The sequence below is a fragment of the Ascaphus truei genome, chromosome 11 (assembly GCF_040206685.1).
Source record: "Ascaphus truei isolate aAscTru1 chromosome 11, aAscTru1.hap1, whole genome shotgun sequence".
In the NCBI taxonomy this organism is placed as follows: Eukaryota; Metazoa; Chordata; class Amphibia; order Anura; family Ascaphidae; genus Ascaphus; species Ascaphus truei.
In genome coordinates, this window is record NC_134493.1 from 57,956,118 (window position 1) to 57,981,413 (window position 25,296).

At 50.4% G+C, this 25,296-nt stretch overlaps 1 protein-coding gene across 1 annotated transcript in view; it reads right to left on the minus strand.

Annotated features, from left to right (window-relative positions):
• The window catches only part of LOC142463606 (uncharacterized), a 67,491-nt gene that overhangs the window by 15,957 nt on the left and 26,238 nt on the right, over positions 1-25,296 (minus strand). The window contains exons 2-3 of the mRNA XM_075566557.1: positions 2,774-3,052; positions 1,503-1,700 (exon numbers count right to left, since the gene is read on the minus strand). Coding sequence (XP_075422672.1) covers positions 1,503-1,700; positions 2,774-3,044 — 469 coding nt within the window. The 5' untranslated portion in view covers positions 3,045-3,052. The remainder of the gene's footprint in view (positions 1-1,502; positions 1,701-2,773; positions 3,053-25,296) is intronic.

The window sequence follows — 25,296 nt, forward strand, 5'->3', positions numbered from 1 at the left end:
TAATCACTCTACTGCTACTTGTTTATGGTTACATAGCAGACATTGTGCTGTTATATTGTATAACACTCTGCTACATATCCCAATGTTATAACAGCAGCATAGATGCACAGCATTGCCTCTCAATCTACACATATGAGAGTTAATTAAAGCTGGAAACACCTTTTCCAAAAGGGTTTTCAAGGTAGCATCTGACTATTTGAAAGCCTTTCTTTGTTTGCTGATTTATTATAACCAATCCAACTTACATAGACATGGGCATTTGTCTCTGATACAACTATAGCCTATCTCTGCAGCTCATCACTGTATACTTACTTATCTGGATGATTGGATATGAATAGTTTAATATTGACCTAATATACTTACCTTGTTATCTTACTATTCATATCAGCCACATCAATATGGGGATTTTTAATATTGCATCTGTGTTTTTAACGTCAATATAGACATAATAAAATGTTATTGATTTTTGATTTCTACGGTGATTCTGACAGCACTTACCTGCTGACGCAGTAATTTTGCAGGACAAATCCTATATGTCCACAAATATACTACATATGATTAGAGTGCTGTGTATAAAGGGTTGCCTTTCTGATCAAAATTCTCTTTTTTGATCAACACTGTTACCGTCATCAAACAGAAGGAATCAGCAAATAGTTCATTTGATATGGGTCATTCACACAAGGCACGACATTCGTCATTCAGCACTGCACACAAGAGGGACAGGCGGGGTGCTCTGGGGGTACTGGGAGTAGGATTCGGGCAGAAAGCAGTTGAGTTGGGTTCAGCACTGGTGCAGCTCCGGTGGTGATTGAGCCTCAGAACTCATAGCTAAAGGAACCACAGTCCCATTGGACGGAAGAGACTCAAACGCTGAAATCCCCACAAATATTAGCCATTCCGAATGCCATGACCCCCCCCCCCCCCCCCATGGAGGGTAAAGGCTCTTCCCCAGATGATATGTCTCTCTCAACATGTGTCTGGCTGTCTCTGGATTATTCCCTCCCCTTCCTTGTATTTGGCATAACAAATGTTATAGGGAATGAAATCTGCCCAACAAGAATCAGATGAATGTGAAGAGAACAATATAGAGCTTATTTCAGGGGGATTTTGTTTATTGTCACATTCTTCTTCTTCTAAAAAAAAAAAAATAACCTAAAAAAGTAACGCGACTCCTCTCACTTTAGATCTTTGGGTGTAAAACTATATTATGGTCATAAATGTGCAGGTCTCTATGGAAATGAAGAGGTTGTTGTTCAAAAAGAATATGAATAGTTATCAGAGAATGTATAGGCTATTATATAGGTGCCTACCATTGGTTCGCTTTGGTGTCAAGAGTGGGACTACCCTTTAAATGAGATTGAAATGAGGTGGAGAGATGGGTGCTTGGTAGGTTAGAAAGACACAAATGTGAGTTCGAGGTCGGTTATACATGACACGTTTCCTGATAACAGCAGGTGGGCGATGGATGTTGGAAGATGAGGTATAGGTCTGCACCAAATTACCTTCACACAGGATTTCTTTCATTGTTTTTATTTTCTCCTTCATTGAAGTGATTGTATGGTTGTCCTTCTCCTCCGTGCTGAAGAGAAACAGCTCACGGGCCTGTTCCTTGATGCTGCTCTGATTCTGGAGGATATCATTCTTCTTCTCAGAGCTGCTGTCCTCCAGGTCATCAATCACCACAATGACGTTGGGCTTCCCTACACAGCACATGGAATGATCTGTTACACGAGTATACCCCTTTTCACATATAGATCGTCAATCTCTTAAGCCGGGTAAAGGTCCTATGAAGAAGGAGGTCTCTCCCAGTAAGGACAATAAAGACCATGTGTTTCTGCTTTGAAAATTCAAAATGCTTCTTAAAGTATTGTGTACTGTAAGTGAAAACAAATCATATCGCATCATTTAACAATACATATATATTTGGCTGGGGAATAAATTGTTAATATTTTGAGCACCATAAATTGGTTTCATGAACACAATATGGTCAGCCTTTTACCCCACAACCAGGGCTCAGGATACATTTTCAGAATGTGAGTATACAGACCTATACTGAATATTTGACTCTTCCGGAGTCTGGACTTCCAATATGAGAATGTATTACCCATGGAGGCTGTGATGGCTGATACAATAGATATGTTAAAAAAAAAGAAGGTTGGACATCTTGTTAGAAAGGAAAGGTGTTTAAAACCAGAGACAGAACATGAAACATAGACAGAGCTCAGTGCTACATCCAAAGACAGGAAAGGTATACAGAAATTTATTTCCCCCCATTTCTGAGATATCATTGGATGATATGTCACTGGGGTTTTTTGTTTGCAGAAATCAGGCGCAAATGAGTGTCAATATAATAGAAAATATATATAAATAATCTGTGCAATGACCGACACAAAAAACCCTATGAGCCAAGAAGCTTGTTACAGGAGACGGATACAGGACCAGGTGCGCAGTATATACAGATGTAGCAAGACTAAGGGCCTTCAGTGCTGCTATTACGTGACTGCAGTGGTTGCGGCCCCCCAGAGGATTAACACTGGGGGGTCCCATTCAGACGCTTGGACCCCCGCGCACAGCTACATCACGTCATATACTGTCCCCAGGACCGCTGACTTTACACCTTAGACCCTGGCTCCGGAGACACAGAGTCTTGCTACGTGTACAAGGGCATGGTTATCCGGCCATGGGGAATATGAGTTTTGGTGAACATGTGGCTCTGTTGGTGTGTCACTGTGCTTTGGTTAGGGGAAGATACATATATAAAGGCATATTTTACCCAGTACATTGTATAGATGATCCAGCTCCGTATCATACAGCGAGTCTGTCACATTGGTGACATTGACCATCCCTCGATTCTTGGTGTGGTACAGGATGGCGAATGTGCAGTGGGAGACCTCCCCTCTGAACTGGGAACCATCGTTGGAGATGTACACGGGTCGGATATCTATCCCTCTCTTATGGAAAGGTTCTGACTTCAGCAGCTGTTCTAACCACTTTGAGTTCTCTACATCTCTTGAGAAGATCCCTACAGTCCTTGCTGTCGCCATCACTTCACCTGCAGGAGAAGACATTGGAGACTAGCTCTCAGATTCTACAAGCTGCAAAATTAGTGTAAAAACAGCACCAGGTTTATGAAAACATTTATCTTATTGCATTAAACAAAAAAATATATATACAGGCATACCCCGGTTTAAGGACACTCACTTTAAGTACACTGGCGAGTAAGGACATATCGCCCAATAGGCAAACGGCAGCTCGCGCATGCGCCTGTCAGCACGTCCTGAACAGCAATACCGGCTCCCTACCTGTACCGAAGCTGTGAGCAAGCGGGGAGACTATAGAGCCTGTTACACGTGTTATTTACATCAGTTATGCACGTATATAACGGTTGCAGTACAGTACATGCATCGATAAGTGGGAAAATGGTAGTGCTTCACTTTAAGTACATTTTTGCTTTACATACATGCTCCGGTCCCATTGCGTACGTTAATGCGGGGTATGCCTGTGTTACATACATGCTCTGGACCCATTGCGTACGTTAATGCGGGGTATGCTGTATATATTTTCATAAATAACAATTCAAGCGCCAGTTTTGCCGTGTGGGAAAATGGAATAAATCTCGCTCCAGACAGTTGGCAAAATAGCAAACTTGAGAAAGAGAAAAACAAAGAGGATATTGAAAGTAACTATTTCTGTTATGTCTGAGCCCTCAGCTGTGGGGTATATGCACAGTAACTATTCCTGTTATGCCCGACCCCTCAGCTGTGGGGTATATGTACAGTAACTATTCCTGTTATGTCTGACCCCTCAGCTGTGGGGTATATGTACAGTAACTATTCCTGTTATGCCTGACCCCTCAGCTGTGGGGTATATGTACAGTAACTATTCCTGTTGTGCCTGAGCCCTCAGCTGTGGGGTATGTACAGTAACTATTCCTGTTATGTCTGACCCCTCAGCTGTGGGGTATATGTACAGTAACTATTCCTGTTATGTCTGACCCCTCAGCTGTGGGGTATATGTACAGTAACTATTCCTGTTATGCCTGACCCCTCAGCTGTGGGGTATATGTACAGTAACTATTCCTGTTATGTCTGACCCCTCAGCTGTGGGGTATATGTACAGTAACTATTCCTGTTATGCCTGACCCCTCAGCTGTGGGGTATATGTACAGTAACTATTCCTGTTATGTCTGACCCCTCAGCTGTGGGGTATACGTACAGTAACTATTCCTGTTATGTCTGACCCCTCAGCTGTGGGGTATATGTACAGTAACTATTCCTGTTATGCCTGACCCCTCAGCTGTGGGGTATACGTACAGTAACTATTCCTGTTATGCCTGACCCCTCAGCTGTGGGGTATACGTACAGTAACTATTCCTGTTATGCCTGACCCCTCAGCTGTGGGGTATATGTACAGTAACTATTCCTGTTATGCCTGACCCCTCAGCTGTGGGGTATACGTACAGTAACTATTCCTGTTATGCCTGACCCCTCAGCTGTGGGGTATATGTACAGTAACTATTCCTGTTATGCCTGACCCCTCAGCTGTGGGGTATACGTACAGTAACTATTCCTGTTATGTCTGACCCCTCAGCTGTGGGGTATATGTACAGTAACTATTCCTGTTATGCCTGACCCCTCAGCTGTGGGGTATATGTACAGTAACTATTCCTGTTATGTCTGACCCCTCAGCTGTGGGGTATACGTACAGTAACTATTTCTGTTATGTCTGACCCCTCAGCTGTGGGGTATACGTACAGTAACTATTTCTGTTATGCCTGACCCCTCAGCTTGGGGTATATGTACAGTAACTAATTGTGCATATATAATCTATTCAACGGGTTCAAGTCACTGAAAAGAAGTCTCCACTCCCAGCATCATCAATCATCGTCCATCATCACCCTCCGCCCACCACCCTCCGCCCACCACCCTCCGCCCATCACCCTCCGCCCATCACCCTCCGCCCACCACCCTCCGCCCATCACCCTCCGCCCACCACCCTCCGCCCACCACCCTCCGCCCACCACCCTCCGCCCACCACCCTCCGCCCATCACCCTCCGCCCACCACCCTCCGCCCACCACCCTCCGCCCACCACCCTCCGCCCATCACCCTCCGCCCACCACCCTCCGCCCATCACCCTCCGCCCACCACCCTCCGCCCACCACCCTCCGCCCACCACCCTCCGCCCATCACCCTCCGCCCATCACCCTCCGCCCACCACCCTCCGCCCACCACCCTCCGCCCATCACCCTCCGCCCATCACCCTCCGCCCATCACCCTCCGCCCATCACCCTCCGCCCACCACCCTCCGCCCACCACCCTCCGCCCACCACCCTCCGCCCACCACCCTCCGCCCACCACCCTCCGCCCATCACCCTCCGCCCACCACCCTCCGCCCACCACCCTCCGCCCACCACCCTCCGCCCACCACCCTCCGCCCACCACCCTCCGCCCATCACCCTCCGCCCATCACCCTCCGCCCACCACCCTCCGCCCACCACCCTCCGCCCACCACCCTCCGCCCATCACCCTCCGCCCATCACCCTCCGCCCACCACCCTCCGCCCACCACCCTCCGCCCATCACCCTCCGCCCACCACCCTCCGCCCATCACCCTCCGCCCACCACCCTCCGCCCACCACCCTCCGCCCATCACCCTCCGCCCACCACCCTCCGCCCACCACCCTCCGCCCATCACCCTCCGCCCATCACCCTCCGCCCACCACCCTCCGCCCATCACCCTCCGCCCACCACCCTCCGCCCATCACCCTCCGCCCATCACCCTCCGCCCACCACCCTCCGCCCATCACCCTCCGCCCATCACCCTCCGCCCTACTAAAGTCTTCTTTTCTTTCCTCAATCAATTGTCTACCAGGGCCCACTTTGAATCTTACAACAGTTATCATTAAATCTGCACATGTTGTAAATGATAAACAGGATTTAATAAAGTTTAGAAATGATCATTATTGCTCTGTCATCCTGTTTAGAAGAGTTATCTTGGATAGTAAGATCGAGACTTAAATCAAAGGGGCATATTTATCTAACAACATTGGATCCATATATAAATATATGTCATTTTAATATACCTACATCTAATAAAAGGTAAATATTAGAAGGCAATCCTGGATGTATATTTAGCATAACTATAGCAAAATAGGGAAAACACTGCTTTACATTTACTAAAGACAGAAAAAAATATATTATTTTCATTAATAAATCTAGTGCACATTAGTATTAAAAGTGTATTAAAGTGTTAGTATTAAAAGTGTATTAAAGTGTTAGTATTAAAGTGTTAGTATTAAAGTGTTAGTATTAAAGTGTTAGTATTAAAGTGTTAGTATTAAACTTAGAGACTTAGATAAATAGTGATCACAATGTTGAATCCCAGGACTGTCTGAGCCTGTCCCTGATACTCTGCACTCAGGAGGTCACCCTACATTACATATACACACGGGACTGTCTGAGCCTGTCCCTGATACTCTGCAGTCAGGGGGATACCCTACGAGACAGGTGGGATATAAAGTCCTGGGAGAGAAGATGGGCGGGTGTTCAGATGTAAGTGTGTAAATATTTTCTGTATATAGTGTAAACCACAGGTACAATTGTATATTTTCATGTTAAGTTTGTTGCTTTTGTATTGATATGTGTAAGGGTTTTTCCCTCTGGGCCCTTCTGATCCTGACCCCTATGTGAGAAACTGCCCCAGTTACATGTCAGTGTGGTGCACCTGCTGGCTCACAGTACTCCTGAGTCTCCCGCTTGATGTTGTTGGGGATTTCACCATGACAGGCGTATGAGGTAGTGCTGAGTTCTACTCACAGTTGGTACAGCGCCTCCATCCCATCCAGGTCCCCACGATAGCAGGGAGGAGTTTCCGGAAGAGAACTCCTGGGTGCACCTTCTCCCTGAGTAACTCCACTCACAGGTGAGAAGGGTCTCTTGAACACGGCCATCTTTATTTACAAGGAATATGGCAGACTGCCCATCACAGCGGCCGACACTTAGCCGCACATTATCAGGTTGCCCATCTCCAGGAAGGTTCCTTCTGTATCTCTAATCAAGTTGTCTTTCCACCTCTCCCCTAAGGGAGACCACCAGCTGTGCCAGAGCCCTGGACACAGGGTGTAATCAGCCGGTCACTTTGCCACGTGCCTCTCTGACAGACAGACTGGAACTGCTGCAGACACTTGACCCAGCCTTGACTCAACCTTGAACACCAGACTTGCACTACTAACTTTAGGAAGTTCTGTGCAATATATAGGCTTGAGAAAGACCCACCTCTGTGTCACTAACAGTGGGCAAAAAGCATGCTGTCACTTCCTTTGCTACATATGACACATCACTGGGTTTGAGGGCAAACCTCCATGATGACTACTGGCAACCCTGCATACTTACCAGGATTACTGCCAGAAAGAGAGATATGTAACACCAATTTTACACATGGCTACATATGTTTGTAAAAAAAATCTTTTTTTGGATAAAAAAAAATACCATACATTACAAATATACCCGGGACTGTGTGAGCCTGTCCCTGATACTCTGCACTCAGGATGTCACCCTTGCAGAGAGAGGCTGTGTCTGTTTGAGCTCCCACTAGGGGCTCAGCGTGGCCTCAGACCCAGGAGGGGGTGGTGGTGCTGGGGCAGGTGAACCTGGGAACCCCAGGGGCTGTGGCCTGGATGTTACTGACACTGAGGATCTTTTGCAAACGGAGAGAGAATTGAGGAGAATTCAGAGAGAAAAGACAAGAGAGAAAGAGATTGCTGAGCAGGAAGGAACGGAGGAAGAGACACAAGGAACGGGTGAGGTGCTGGTTCAGTCCGGGGAAAGTAACATACAAACCCAGAGCAGTAAATCCCAGCAGCAAAGTAATGTCATACAGAGGGCAAAAAGAAGAGAGAGACTGAGCTGGAAGAGAGGAGGCGGGCGGCAAGAGATTGCAGGCAGACAAACAAGCCTTATAGCAAAGTGCCCAAACCCAATGCAGAGGCTGAATGTGCCAAGGGAAGAGAGGCTGAGAGTCCTCAGCACATGGAAACTGAGGCCGAGAGTCCTCAGCACATGGAAACTGAGGCCGAGAGTCCTCAGCACGTGGAAACTGAGGCCGAGAGTCCTCAGCACGTGGAAACTGAGGCCGAGAGTCCTCAGCACGTGGAAACTGAGGCCGAGAGTCCTCAGCACGTGGAAACTGAGGCCGAGAGTCCTCAGCACATGGAAACTGAGGCCGAGAGTCCTCAGCACATGGAAACTGAGGCCGAGAGTCCTCAGCACGTGGAAACTGAGGCCGAGAGTCCTCAGCACGTGGAAACTGAGGCCGAGAGTCCTCAGCACGTGGAAACTGAGGCAGAGAGTCCTCAGCACATGGAAACTGAGGCCGAGAGTCCTCAGCACATGGAAACCGAGGCTGAGAGTCCTCAGCACATGGAAACCGAGGCTGAGAGTCTTCAGCACATGGAAACTGAGGCCGAGTCCTCAGCACATGGAAACCGAGGCTGAGAGTCCTCAGCACATGGAAACTGAGGCTGAGAGTCCTCAGCACATGGAAACTGAGGCCGAGAGTCCTCAGCACATGGAAACTGAGGCTGAAAGCCTCCTACATGAGGGGATTGCAGCAGGAGTCAGTCAGGAGGCAAACACAGGTACATTGCAGACAGCAGCGGAGGCAGAAACAATGGAAAGAGACCCTGAGAAACTTTCTTCTCAATCGGAGCCCATTGCAATAAACTCTGAAGAGGCAATGGAGCTAAACTGTGAGCCAGAAAGGGTTAACGCCCTGACAGATACACAGATACCTGAAACCAGCACTGCTAACCTGGAACAGCTCTCAGCTGCAGGGAGACACGCAGAGGCTGCAGGGAGACACGCAGAGGCTGCAGGGAGACACGCAGAGGCTGCAGGGAGACACGCAGAGGCTGCAGGGAGACACACAGAGGCCGCAGGGAGACACACAGAGGCCGCAGGGAGACACACAGAGGCCGCAGGGAAACACACAGAGGCCGCAGGGAGACACACACAGAGGCTGCAGGGGAGTCAGATTGCCAGAGAGGGGAAACCTCACTGAGAGAGGACAATCAGCTGTACCTGGTGCCTGCAATCAGCACTGATAGTCTGGATCAGGTTTCAGCTGCTGGGGGCTCAGACTGCCAGGAAAATACAGAACCAGCAAAACCCAGTGATTCACAGCAAAACGCATGGAAATCACTGAAAGGTTTGAGATTCTTTCCCACTATTCCCATAAGAAACCCTTTAAGAAGAAGGAATGTGGTGAGACTGACATTTCTGGACCAAGAGAGAAAGATCCAGGTTTTGATTATGTGGGGAATACTGTACACTAATAAAGAAATCTTTGCGCTTTGACCCAGAGGATGTTTAAGCCCTCCTGCATGGCCCTTATTCACCATACTATGATATCAGTTTTAAAACCTCCACCCAGCTTGAGAAATTCTGGGAGAGATACAAAGCAGTGAGTAGCAGCCCTGAGTGGAAGTCTTTTGAGGCCACAGCGATATCTAAGCCTGAGACTGTGATAGTGAATATTATCTTTGACCACGAATCTATCCCAGTGGCTGACATTGAGTTCTGGCTGAAGCGCCAGTGTGACATACTCAAAGGACCAAGGAAACTCTACAATGGTGAATACTGGAATGGAGGATATCAGTTTGAGGTGAAACTGGTGTGTGCAGACAACACTGTGACACACGTACCAAACTTCCTATACATTGGAAATGAAAGAGGAAGGTGTTTCTACCGTGGGCAGCCCAAATGTTGCTTTAAGTGCGGATCCAGATCACACTTTTCATCAGGGTGTAACAAGATCAGATGCAGCCTATGCAAAGATTTGGGGCACCACCGAAATGAATGTAAGAACAACATTTTGTGCAACTTGTGCTCAAGAAGTGGGCATTCATACAATGTGTGTCCCCATGTCCAACACAATCAAGCACAAGAGTATGTCCTGCAGCACCCTACAACAAAGGTGGACAAAGACCTGCACTCCGAGGCACAGAGGCCAGCTGCAGAGAGGAGGGACTCCATGGGTTTGCGTCCGATTGAGGAGGTTTTAAAGGAAATTCGCAGTTCAATCACAGTAGAAAGAGAGGACACCAGAAGTAATCCCCTCTCTTCTCAGACCGCACAGAACAAAGACTCCCAAGAGGGACCAGTGCACCAGGAGAGGCGTGAGATGGAGATGCCCCTTGAAAGCACAAAAGAACAAATTCAGAAGGCACTCCCTGCTCCAGAACATCTAGAAGCAGTGGCTAATGGTGAGGAAGCAGGAGGATCCACATGGGAGGTTCAAAAGTCCCGGAAGAAAATTCCCACAGCTGCAAAGTCAGCAAGTAAGGACAACCCTCGTGCAGTTGAGCTTGTCCAAGAATTAAAAAAAAGTTACCTTACTGCAGTGATTGACCGCCTAGAGATACGGAACATGTTTCAGCCGCTACAAAAATCCTGGGCTGATAGGGTGGAAGATCAGGAAGAAGAGGAACAGCAGGAAAAAGAGGAACCGAGTATCCACGAAGCCCCAGATGCAGAAGCAATGAGGAATTCCAGGAGGAACCATCTCCTCAAAACATCAACAGGATGGAGGTGGAACAACCTGCAGGATCCACTGTCATAGGTACAACCGTTACCCCAAAGACGGACAGAAAAAGTGATAAACCTATAGCTTCACAGGACGTGGAGATGAAGCCGCCTTCCAACAAAAGAGGGTCATCGCCTGGCAAAAGGAAAACGAAGGGGAAAAAGCACAAATAGAGGACATGTGGAGTGTAACAACATCAACTCAGAATGACACATCCCTCCCTCACCCCTCTAAAAGTAGGGTCTTTAAATGTCAACTCCATAAAAACCAGGAAGAGACGATCGCTGACATATAACGCCTTCAACTTGATTTTGACATTTTATTCCTGCAGGAAACCAGACTCTCGTCCCTTAGGGAAATTTCGTCAGTTTCCGCGGAATGGACAAGCGGTGCATCTTTTTGGTCCTACGGCCCTGACCTGTGTGATGGGGTGGGGTTTCTATTCAAGGGATATGACTTCCAGTGTGAAAAAGTGATTGACCTGAGCCCAGGCCGATGTCTTATCCTAGATGTGTCATTCCAGAATGTCAAGCACAGATTAATTAATGTGTATGGCTACCAAACAAAAAAGCAAAGAAGGGATTTGTTTGGTTTGGTTAAACCTTTTTTATTTACATCCAAATGTCTCATTCTAGGGGGTGATTTTAATTGTGTGACCTCGAATCTACTGTAGACCGTGGCAGCGGTAGAGAAGTATTGGAATATGATATAGTGTTCCTAACTATGTGTAAACAGGCTGAATTAAGCGATGTGTATAGACTTCATAACTCAAATACTCCAGGGTACACATATGTATGTGGGGAGAGAATAACCAGAATGGACAGGTTATATGTAAGGAGCAACATAAATACTGCTAGCTGCAGATTGTCACCTGTGGAATATTCTGACCATGCTATTCTACAGATAACCCTACACTTAGACTCCTCTGTGATTCTAGGTCGCAGTGTTTGGAAGCTGAACTCCTCCATGTTACAGGAGGAGACTGTAAGAGAAAGTTTCCTACAGTTCTTCAAGGACTGCGTATCCACACAAGTTCTGTATCCCAATATAGTGCATTGGTGGGAGGTCACTAAAAAAGACATTAAAAGATTTTTTAAGAAAACCTCAGGTCTAACAAACCAGGCGAGGTACAAGAAATATTTGGCCCTCCGCTCTAAATTGCTGCAATTATATACGAGAATGCAGAATGGTCAAGAAGTGACTTCTGAGCAGTATAGGTGTGTTAAGGAAAGTATGAGGTTATTACAATATGAAAGATTATCCTCTTTAACAAATGAGAAGCATTTTGGTGACTGTGGGATTTATTCTCCAGATCCCTTTGAAAATTGTAAAACCAGAACTAAAAAGAAGGTTATATGTGGCCTAAAAGATGCACAGGGTGTGTGTGTAACTAGTAAAGATGCACAGGGTGTGTATGTAACTAGTAAAGATGCACAGGGTGTGTGTGTAACTAGTAAAAATGCACAGGGTATGTGTGTAACCAGTAAAGATGCACAGGGTGTGTGTGTAACTAGTAAAGATGCACAGGGTGTGTGTGTAACCAGTAAAGATGCACAGGGTGTGTGTGTAACTAGTAAAGATGCACAGGGTGTGTGTGTAACTAGTAAAGATGCACAGGGTGTGTGTGTGTAACTAGTAAAGATGCATAGGGTGTGTGTGTGACTAGTAAAGATGCACAGGGTGTGTGTGTGTAACTAGTAAAGATGCACAGGGTGTGTGTGACTAGTAAAGATGCACAGGGTGTGTGCGTAACTAGTAAAGATGAGATGCTTAACGTTGTCACTGAATATTATGCAGAGTTTTTTTAGCAAAAAACCCATTGATCCTGTAGAAATGGGCAGTTATTTGGATTCTGTCAATGTCCCATCAGTTCCTGAGGATGACCTGATAGGCTTAGACTCCCCAATCACAGCAAGGGACGTGTCTAACGCAATTAAGACCCTCTCCGGTAATAAAACCCCCGGGGCGGATGGAATCACTGCTCAATTTTATAAAGTTTTCCGTGAGGTTTTAACTGAAATATTGGCAAACGTTTATAATGCCTCTCTGGGAGGGATAGGTCTCTCTCTCTCCCAGCGTGAATCCCTGTTAGCCTTATTATATAAGAAAGGGGATCCGAAAGAATTAAAAAGTTGGCGACCAATAGCCTTACTAAACAATGATTATAAAATCTTAGCGAAGATCCTTATAAATCGGATGAGTAACATCGCTGAGAAGGTGATAACGAGTTCCCAATCCTGTGCCATTAAGGGAAGGAACATCGCTAATAACTTAATTAACATCAGGGAGATGTTTGAGATGGGCAGGACTGGAGGTCTATCGGGGTACCTGTTAAATCTTGACCAGGCCAAAGCCTTCGATAGGGTGGATCATGATTATCTTTTTAAAACTCTGGGAAGATCTGGTTTCCCAGATACCTTTGTGGAGAAACTGGCTCTGCTGTATGAAGGAGCTTATGGAAGACCGGTCATTAATGGCTGGGTAGGGGAATCTTTTCCCATAAAGTCGGGTGTTAGACAGGGCTGCCCGCTGAGCCCCCTATTATACATCTTCTCCATAGACCCCTTTTTAAGACACCTGGAGCAGAACAGTCACATCCCCGCCGTACCCTGTGAGGGTTCCCAACACGAGGGGCGAGTTAAGTGCCGGGCGAGTTAAGTGCCGGGCGAGTTAAGTGCCGAGCGTATGCAGGCGGCCTTTGTATTTATGTTGCCTCAAAAAGTTCATTTGAAGGTATTAACCAGGAAATAAATAAATACTCAAATGTTTCCAACTCCCGGGTGAACCAGGATAAGTCTGTGGCCTGCTGGTTAGGAAAAGAGGAAACCCCTTTAGTCTACCTGAGGATATTCAGATAGACCAGGCCTGCACAACTTGTACAGTGAGAAGGGCCGAACTGCTACAAGGAAAAAAGTTTGGGGCCACACGGGTAAAATCCTCATCATCATCATATATCTACCCCAGCACCCTTCATCATCATCCTCACATCTCCCCCAAAAACCCTCATCATCAACCTTTGCGAGACTCACCATCGATCTCTCATACCCCCCATCTCTCCCCCTCACCCATACACATAATACCCCCTGCACACCACACACATCCCACCCCCCTGCACCTCACATCTCTCTCCCCCCTGCACCTCACATCTCTCTCCCCCCCTGCACCTCACATCTCTCTCCCCCCCTGCACCTCACATCTCTCTTCCCCCCTGCACCTCACATCTCTCTCCCCCCCTGCACCTCACATCTCTCTCCCCCCCTGCACCTCACATCTCTCTCCCCCCCTGCACCTCACATCTCTCTCCCCCTGCACCTCACATCTCTCTCCCCACCTGCACCTCACATCTCTCTCCCCCCCTGCACCTCACATCTCTCCCCCCCCTGCACCTCACATCTCTCCCCCAACCCATTTCAGCAGCCCCCCCAGCCCATTTCAGCAGCCCCCCAGCCCATTTCAGCAGCCCCCCCGCCCATTTCAGCAGCCCCCCCAACCCCTCATGGATGAACTACCCCCCTATGTTACCTGATGGCGGCGGCAGCAGCAGACCCCGGAAGTTCTGGGTCGCGCTACACTGCTAGAGCGGGAGAGGGGGGCAGGGTCTTGTCCAAAAATACTGGACACTCCCCCCCCCCCCCGAACACACATATAAAAAATACCGCCACCTCCCCAATACATTTAAAAAATACCCCCACGCCCCACAAATACATTTTAAAAATACCCCACGCCCCGAATACATTTTAAAATACCCCCACCTCCCCAATACATTTAAAATATACCCCCAACTCCCCAATACATTTAAAATATACCCCCAACTCCCCAATACATTTTAAATATACCCCCCCCAATACATTTTAAATATACCCCCCCAATACATTTTAAATATACCCCCCCAATACATTTAAAATATCACCCTGTCCCCCCCATCCCTCTCACCCTGCCCCCCCCATACCTCTCACCCTGTCCCCCCCCATCCCTCTCACCCTGTCCCCCCCATCCCTCTCACCCTGTCCCCCCATCCCTCTCACCCTGTCCCCCCCATCCCTCTCACCCTGTCCCCCCATCCCTCTCACCCTGTCCCCCCCATCCCTCTCACCCTGTCCCCCCCATCCCTCTCACCCTGTCCCCTCCATCCCTCTCACCCTGTCCCCCCCATCCCTCTCACCCTGTCCCCCCCCATCCCTCTCACCCTGTCCCCCCCATCCCTCTCACCCTGTCCCCCCCATCCCTCTCACCCTGTCCCCCCCATCCCTCACCCTGTCCCCCCCATCCCTCTCACCCTGTCCTCCCTATCCCTCTCACCCTGTCCTCCCTATCCCTCTCACCCTGTCAACCACATCCCTCTCACCCTGTCCCTCCCATCCCTCTCACCCTGTCCCTCCCATCCCTCTCACACTGTCCCTCTCCATCCCTCTCACACTGTCCCTCTCCATCCCTCTCACCCTGTCCCTCTCCATCCCTCTCACCCTGTCCCCCCCATCCCTCTCACCCTGTGTGTCCCCCCATCCCTCTCACCCTATGTCCCCCCCATCCCTCTCACCCTGTGTCCCCCCATCCCTCTCACCCTGCCCCCTCCCATCCCTCTCACCCTGCCCCCCCATCCCTCTCACCCTGCCCCCCCCATCCCTCTCACCCTGCCCCCCCCATCCCTCTCACCCTGCCCCCATCCCTCTCACCCTGCCCCCCCATCCCTCTCACTCTGCCCCCCCATCCCTCTCACCCTGCCCCTCCATCCCTCTCACCCTGCCCCCCCCCATCCCTCTCACTCTGCCCCCCCATCCCTCTCACCCTGTCCCCCCATCCCTCTCACCCTGTCCCCCCATCCCTCTCACCCTGTCCCCCCATCCCTCTCCCCCCCATCCCTCTCACCCTGCCCCCCCATCCCTCTCACCCTGTCCCCCCCATCCCTCTCACCCTGTCCCCCCCATCCCTCTCACCCTGTCCCCTCCATCCCTCTCACCCTGTCCCCCCCATCCCTCTCACCCTGTCCCCCCCATCCCTCTCACCCTGTCCCCCCCATCCCTCTCACCCTGTCCCCCCATCCCTCTCACCCTGGCCCCCCCATCCCTCTCACCGTGTCCACCCCATCCCTCTCACCGTGTCCCCCCCCATCCCTCTCACCCTGCCCCCCCCATCCCTCTCACCCTGTCCCCCCCCATCCCTCTCACCCTGCCCCCCCCATCCCTCTCACCCTGCCCCCCCCATCCCTCTCACCCTGCCCCCCCCATCCCTCTCACCCTGCCCCCCCATCCCTCTCACCCTGTCCCCCCCATCCCTCTCACCGTCCCCCCCATCCCTCTCACCCTGACCCCCCCCCATCCCTCTCACCCTGCCCCCCCCATCCCTCTCACCCTGCCCCCCCATCCCTCTCACCCTGTCCCCCCATCCCTCTCACCCTGTCCCCCCCATCCCTCTCACCCTGTCCCCCCCCATCCCTCTCACCCTGTTCCCCCCCATCCCTCTCACCCTGTTCCCCCCCATCCCTCTCACCCTGTTCCCCCCCATCCCTCTCACCCTGTCCCATCCCTCTCACCCTGTCCCCCCCATCCCTCTCACCCTGTCCCCCCCATCCCTCTCACCCTGTCCCCCCCATCCCTCTCACCCTGTCCCCTCCATCCCTCTCACCCTGTCCCCCCCCCCATCCCTTTCACCCTGTTCCCCCCCCCCCCCCATCCTCTCACCCCATCCTGTCACCATCTCACTCAGGCCCCCCCATCCTCTCACCATCTCACCCTGGCCTCCCCCCCCCCCCATCCTCTCACCCTGGCTCCCCCCATCCTCTCACCCTGGCTCCCCCCATCCTCTCACCCTGGCTCCCCCCCCCATCCTCTCACCCTGGCTCCCCCCCCCATCCTCTCACCCTGGCCTCCCCCCCCCCATCCTCTCACCCTGGCCTCCCCCCCCATCCTCTCACCCTGGCCTCCCCCCCCCCATCCTCTCACCCTGGCCTCCCCCCCCCCATCCTCTCACCCTGGCCTCCCCCCCCCCATCCTCTCACCCTGGCCTCCCCCCCCCCCATCCTCTCACCCTGGCCTCCCCCCCCCCATCCTCTCACCCTGGCCTCCCCCCCCATCCTCTCACCCTGGCCTCCCCCCCCCATCCTCTCACCCTGGCCTCCCCCCCCCCATCCTCTCACCCTGGCCTCCCCCCCCCCCATCCTCTCACCCTGGCCTCCCCCCCCCCATCCTCTCACCCTGGCCTCCCCCCCCCCATCCTCTCACCCTGGCCTCCCCCCCCCATCCTCTCACCCTGGCCTCCCCCCCCCCATCCTCTCACCCTGGCCTCCCCCCCCCCATCCTCTCACCCTGGCCTCCCCCCCCCCATCCTCTCACCCTGGCCTCCCCCCCCCCATCCTCTCACCCTGGCCTCCCCCCCCCCCCATCCTCTCACCCTGGCCTCCCCCCCCCCCCATCCTCTCACCCTGGCCTCCCCCCCCCCATCCTCTAACCCTGGCCTCCCCCCCCCCATCCTCTAACCCTGGCCTCCCCCCCCCCCATCCTCTCACCCTGGCCTCCCCCCCCCCCCATCCTCTCACCCTGGCCTCTCCCCCCCCCCCATCCTCTCACCCTGGCCTCCCCCCCCCCATCCTCTCACCCTGGCCTCCCCCCCCCCCCATCCTCTCACCCTGGCCTCCCCCCCCCCCCCATCCTCTCACCCTGGCCTCCCCCCCCCATCCTCTCACCCTGGCCTCCCCCCCCCCCATCCTCTCACCCTGGCCTCCCCCCCCCCCATCCTCTCACCCTGGCCTCCCCCCCCCCCCCCATCCTCTCACCCTGGCTCCCCCCATCCTGTCACCATCTTACCTTAATGACAGGAAGGATACACTTCTCTGGGCCGCTGGGGTGTGGGTTCCGCCCCCGCAGTCCTCTGATTGGAGGAGCGGAGAGCCAATCAGGGACAGGCTGCACAGACTCACGAGTGCTCCTCCCGCCCCCGCCTGCACTGCCTGTCACACACTGCTGGCGCGCGCTCCTTCCTTCCCTACCAGGAGGGGGAGCCGTCGCGGGCCGCATAGGGTGTCCAAGCGGCCCGCACGGGGTGTCCCGCGGCCCGCACGGGGTGTCCCAGCGCACGGGGTGTCCCGGGGCCCGCACGGGGTGTCCCAGCGGCCCGCACGGGGTGTCCCAGCGGCCCGCACGGGGTGTCCCGGGGGCCGCACGGGTGTCCCAGCGGCCCGCACGGGGTGTCCCAGCGCACGGGGTGTCCCGGGGGCCGCACGGGGTGTCCCGCGGCCCGCACGGGGTGTCCCAGCGGCCCGCACGGGGTGTCCCAGCGCACGGGGTGTCCCGGGGGCCGCACGGGGTGTCCCAGCGGCCCGCACGGGGTGTCCCAGCGGCCCGCACGGGGTGTCCCAGCACACGGGGTGTCCCGGGGGCCGCACGGGGTGTCCCGCGGCCCGCACGGGGTGTCCCAGCGGCCCGCACGGGGTGTCCCAGCGGCCCGCACGGGGTGTCCCGGGGCCCGCACGGGGTGTCCCGCGGCCCGCACGGGGTGTCCCGCGGCCCGCACGGGGTGTCCCGGGGGCCGCACGGGGTGTCCCGGGGCCCGCACGGGGTGTCCCAGGCCTGAGATAGACGATGCCTCTTGTAAAGTTTTAGGGACTTATTTTGGAAAGGAGAATCCCGGTGTTCCCACCTGGAAGGAGACACGGAACGTCTGTAAGGGAAAGGTGGGAAAGGTGGGACGGTGGGAAAGGTGGGAGAAGTGGGACGGTGGGAGAGGTGGGATGGTGGGGACGGTGGGAGAAGTGGGAGAGGTGGGACGGTGGGAGAAGTGGGAGAAGTGGGACGGTGGAAAAGGTGGGAAGGTGGGACGGTGGGGACGGTGGGAAAGGTGGGACGGTGGGAAAGGTGGGACGGTGGGAAAGGTGGGACGGTGGGAAAGGTGGGACGGTGGGAAAGGTGGGACGGTGGGAAAGGTGGGACGGTGGGAAAGGTGGGAAAGGTGGGACGGTGGGAAAGGTGGGACGGTGGGAAAGGTGGGACGGTGGGAACGGTGGGGACGGTGGGAAAGGTGGGAAAGGTGGGACGGTGGGAAAGGTGGGACGTGGGAAAGGTGGGACGGTGGGGACGGTGGGAAAGGTGGGACGGTGGGAGAAGTGGAAATTCTCTTCTAGAGAAAAAGTTAAAATGATTAAGATCTTTTTGATACCTATTTTTGTGTATTTAAGTTTTGTATTTCCTCCCCCTGCGGAAATTACTGTTACTTTATATAGCCTTTTTTTCCAACTGCTCTGGGGAAACCGTTTGAACGTGTTAAAGCGAGACATCACTTATTTGCCGAGAGAGAAAGGCGGTTTGGGAATGGTGAACCCTGTATATTCTGGAAGCCAGGGATCCTGTGTAATGACACACTGTGTAATCCATGACACTGTATTATTATTTTCTCTCATTTTTGTATGTTTTAATTTGCAGAATTTTCTCAACAGAGATGACCAGTTGTGGCATATATATTAGGAAGTGGGTCCCCCCCCTTAAAAACGGGCTAGATGGCAAACCTGTTAAAAGAATTATTGTAAAAGATGTATATATGCCAGAATATATGAGGATTATGTACAAATTCTTAAATATATGTAAAATAACTGCTCTGGAAATTACTTCTGTTCCCAGGAATACACAGTACTGGGTAGTATTGAGCAGAATATGTGTCACACAATTAGATCTGAAACACTGCGATATAGAGGACCAGAAAGAGGCCTTACAGAATCTATTAGACCCGAGGATCCCTCTTGGGATTCAGGATACCGTCTGGGTGACGTTCCCTGGGCGTCTTTATGTAAGAGCAAATGTAAAATATAAAAACGTAGCGGATAGGAACTGCCCCCGAGGTTCCTGTGCTGGGATCCTGGAGACGATGGAGCACCTCCTCCTGGAGTGCCCCTATGCATTGGAAATATGGGAAGGCATGGTCGCCTCATTACGGATCCCAGATTTAAAGGGTCAAAACTATTGTGAGATAGTGTACGGTGTGTTTAGGGATCACTTGCAGGGTTACAGCGGGAGCACAGTGGTGTGAATCAATGCACCTGTGAAATACAGGCTGTGGGTCACCGCAGTCTCCTCTCCGCAGAGCGGGATCTCGTGCCTGTTACCTGTGCAGGGGAACCGGTTATAGAGCAGGTAAAGAAAATAAAGCAGGGGGAGAGAGGCAGGTGGGATACGAAGTCCTGGGGGAGAGGAGATGGGCGGGGGGGGGATACAAAGTCCTGGGGGAGAAGATGGGCGGGTGTCAGATATAAGCGTGGAAATACTTTCTGTATACAGTGTAAATATTCTGAAAAAATTGTATATTTTATTTTAAGTTTGTTGCTTTTGTATTGATGTTTGTAAATATGTTTTGTTTTTTATAAATAAAAAAATACCCTCCATTACATATACACCCAGGACTGTGTGAGCCTGTCCCTGATACTCTGCAGTCAGGGGTTACCCTACATTACATATACACCCAGGACTGTGTGATCCTGTCCTGGATAATCAGAAGTTCACGTTTCCTGTAGATAAAAACTCATGGTCTCTGTGGTGTCTTCCACGTGACTGATTCCTCTCCCAGAAGAATGGATCCGCAGGACGTTGTGCTCAGCGCACTTCTGCGTATCACTTTCACATAACAGATTCCTGCTCACAAACGGACAAGGAAATGAGAAGCAAATCTAACAGCAGCGTTAACGTGTAGAGAACACGCGATTTCCTGCTCTCACTGCCTCAGTTAATAAAAGCCCTGCTTCAGTCTGTGTGTGTGTGTGTGTGTGTGTGTGTGTGTGTGTGTGTGTGTGTGTGTGTGTGTGTGTGTGTGTGTGTGTGTGTGTGTGTGTGTGTGTGTGAGCTGTGTGTCTGTGTGTGTGAGCTGTGTGTCTGTATGAGCAGTGTGTGTATGAGCAGTTTGTGTGTCTGTGTGCGAGTCTCGGTGTCTCCCTGCTCTGGGGGCCGGCTAACTGAACTCTAGTGTATGTAAGAGCTGGCCCCACCTCATTATAATAAATATATCCAGGGGCGTAGCATGGACTGTGCTAACCGGGCAATGCGACAATACAGGCAGGTTATACTCTGTGTCAGTGTATACACAGAAAGAGTATATAACCTGACCTCACTATACACAGGCAGAGTATATACTGTAACCTGACCGCACTATACACTGACACAGAGTATATAACCTGACCGCACTATACACTGACACAGAGTATATAACCTGACCGCACTATACACTGACACAGAGTATATAACCTGACCTCACTATATATACACTGACACAGAGTATATAACCTGACCGCACTATACACCGACACAAAGTATTTAACCTGACCTCACTATATATACACTGACACAGAGTATATAACCTGACCTCACTATACACGGACACAGAGTATATAACCTGACCTCACTGTACACAGGCAGAGATATACTGTAACCTGACCGCACTATACACTGACACAGAGTATATAACCTGACCGCACTATACACTGACACAGAGTATATAACCTGACCGCACTATACACTGACACAGAGTATATAACCTGACCTCACTATATATACACTGACACAGAGTATATAACCTGACCGCACTATACACCGACACAAAGTATTTAACCTGACCTCACTATATATACACTGACACAGAGTATATAACCTGACCTCACTATACACGGACACAGAGTATATAACCTGACCGCACTATATATACACTGACACAGAGTATATAACCTGACCTCACTATACACTGACACAGAATATATAACCTGACCGCACTATACACTGACACAGAGTATATAACCTGACCGCACTATACACTGACACAGAGTATATAACCTGACCTCACTATACACTGACACAGAGTAAATAACCTGACCGCACTATACACTGACACAGAGTATATAACCTGACCGCACTATACACTGACACAGAGTATATAACCTGACCTCATTATACACTGACACAGAGTATATAACCTGACCGCACTATACACTGACACAGAGTATATAACCTGACCGCACTATACACTGACACAGAGTATATAACCTGACCGCACTATACACTGTCACAGAGTATATAACCTGACCGCACTATACACTGACACAGAGTATGTAACCTGACCACACTATATATACACTGACAGAGAGTATATAACCGGACCTCATTATACACTGACACAGAGTATATAACCTGACCTCACTATACACTGACACAGAGTATATAACCTGACGTCACTATACACTGACACAGAGTATATAACCTGACCTCACTATACACTGACACAGAGTATAACCTGACCTCACTATATATACACTGACAGAGAGTATATAACCGGACCTCATTATACACTGACACAGAGTATATAACTTGACCTCACTATATATACACTGACACAGAGTATAACCTGACCGCACTATACACTGACAGAGTATATAACCTGACCTCACTATACACTGACACAGAGTATATAAACTGACCTCACTATACACTGACACAGAGTATATAACCTGACCGCACTATACACTGACACAGAGTATATAACCTGACCGCACTATACACTGACACATAGTATATAACCTGACCGCACTATACACTGACACAGAGTATATAACCTGACCGCACTATACACTGACACAGAGTATATAACCTGACCTCACTATACACTGACACAGAGTATATAACCTGACCGCACTATATATACACTGACACAGAGTATATAACCTGACCTCACTATACACTGGCACAGAGTATATAACCTGACCGCACTATACACTGACACAGAGTGTATAACCTGACCTCACTATACACTGACACAGAGTATATAACCTGACCTCACTATACACTGACACAGAGTATATAACCTGACCTCACTATATATACACTAACACAGAGTATATAACCTGACCGCACTATACACTGACACAGAGTATATAACCTGACCGCACTATACACTGACACAGAGTATATAACCTGACCGCACTATACACTGACACAGAGTATAACCTGACCGCACTATACACTGACACAGAGTATAACCTGACCTCACTATACACTGACACAGAGTATATAACCTGACCTCACTATACACTGACACAGAGTATATAACCTGACCGCACTATATATACATTGACACAGAGTATATAACCTGACCTCACTATACACTGGCACAGAGTATATAACCTGACCTCACTATACACTGGCACAGAGTATATAACCTGACCTCACTATACACTGACACAGAGTATATAACCTGACCTCACTATATATACACTAACACAGAGTATATAACCTGACCGCACTATACACTGACACAGAGTATATAACCTGACCGCACTATACACTGACACAGAGTGTATAACCTGACCGCATTATACACTGACACAGAGTATATAACCTGACCTCACTATACACTGACACAGAGTATATAACCTGACCGTACTATACACTGACACAGAGTATAACCTGACCTCATTATACACTGACACAGAGTATATAACCTGACCGCACTATACACTGTCACAGAGTATATAACCTGACCGCACTATACACTGACACAGAGTATATAACCTGACCGCACTATACACTGACACAGAGTATATAACCTGACCGCACTATACACTGACACAGAGTGTCATGATATCATGAGCTACTAGGTCGTTTAATTCCCTTTGGTGCTTGAGGGGTTAATGAGCTACACTTGTGTAACAAAATACCAAATGCTGGGTTTGAAACTGGTCAGGACTGTTTCTGTCTGCTCTGAATTTCACAGGAACTTACTTGGGGCGGGGGTCCATCCTGGATAGCCCACTCAAGGTGTCAATTGTTTTAATCAAAGAAGAGCACCTTCAAAGTATTCTGTAGAAAGGGGTGGGCTTATGATGGTGCCTTAAGAAAGTATTGTATCTAAGTCTGGGGGAGATTGTTACCAGGCAGATCTGACCAGGGGCATGCTTGGAAAGCATAGCAGACCTCATCTTCTGAACCAGTGCCTCTCTGGGAAAAATCCATAGCATGTGGTAATGTACTGTATAGGATTTTCTGTTTCAGACTGATGGATTGGTACAGAGGTTTAACTGAACTTTAAAAACCATGCTTAGGAAGTTTGTGGACACTGAAAAGCGAGCTTGGGATGAACTTCTCCCTTTCCTATTTGCGGTACGAGAAGTTCCCCAAGTCTCCACAGGCTTCTCCCCGTTTGAGCTCCTATATGGACGCCAACCTCGGGGTATTCTCGACCTACTGAAGGAATCCTGGGAGGAGCCCTCCCCCTCCAAGAATACCCTTCAGTATGTCATAGACCTTAGAAACCGCCTAGACATGATAGGTCGGTTTGCTAAGGAAAACCTCAAATCTTATCAAGAACGTCAAGAGAGGCAGTACAACCAAAATGCCCGTATACGGGTCTTCCAACCTGGGGACCAAGTGATGCTGCTATTACCGACTTCAGAGAGTAAACTCATTGCAAAGTGGCAGGGTCCTTTCCAAGTTCTCCGCCGCACCGGGGAGGTGAACTATGAGATCTCTCAACCAGGGTCCAGGAAGGGTAGACAAATCTACCACGTAAACCTCCTGAAACCCTGGAAAACGATGAGATCGCTGTTCATCCACCCTCGGGAAGGAGAGACGGATTTGGGTCCACAGCCTCCAAACCAAAGGGTGGCACTTATAATGACCGCCAGGTCCCTATGGGAGGTCAGTTAACCACAGAACAAAGGGCAGACCTGCTGGAATTATGTGACCAGTTTCCAGATATTTTTTCTGAGCTGCCAGGGCAGACGGATTTAGTGTCCCATAGGATTGAGACAGAACCTGGCTTAAAAGTACGATCCCGTCCTTATAGATTGCCAGAGGGCCGAAAAGACCTGGTAGAGAGGGAGATAATAGACATGTTGGAATTGGACGTGATCGAGGAGTCCCACAGCGAATGGTGTAGCCCTATAGTGTTGGTCCCTAAACCAGATGGGAAGGTGAGGTTTTGCGTGGACCTCCGAAAGCTAAATGTCATATCCAAATTCAATGCATACCCAATGCCGAGGGTGGATGAATTGCTTGACTCCCTTGGTAAAGCGGAGTATATCTCCACCCTGGACCTCACAAAAGGATATTGGCAGATAACTTTAGCAGAAGAAGCCAAATGCAAAACTGCCTTCGCCACCCCTCTCGGTTTATACCAATTCGTCACTATCCTGTTTGGGTTACATGGGGCTCCAGCCACGTTCCAAAGGTTAATGGACAAAGTGCTACGACCCCATAGGGCATATGCCGCGGCCTACTTGGATGAGATCAGGAAGGGAGACCTTAATCATCCGGTCTCTAAACATGCTACAATGTGTCCAAAGGGTCAGGCAAGTTCATTTTCCTTCAAAGGTATCAAACATATCTCTCTCCTTATTAGGGGAGGAGACAGAGATAACAAATTGGATAGAAGGGAAATGCACTGGATCTTTACCCTTTGCACAAGGGTCCCATTAGGTCTAAATGCGGACTGGGACCTTAGTAATTTCCTGTGATTTTCAATTTATTGACGTTCACTTCAAGTGGTCTTATCCCTTGTCCTTTCTTTTCTTTTCCCTTCTTCCTCTCTTTCCCTTTCTGTCCCTTTCCCCTTTTCTTTCTTTCCCTTCTCTTTCCCCTTCCCTCCTTTCCCCCCTTCCCTCTCCTCTTCCCCTTTCCAGCCCCTCCTCCTTCCTCCCCCCCCTCTCCCCTCTTCCCCCCGCTCCCCTTCCTTTCTTTTTCTTCTATTTCTTTCTT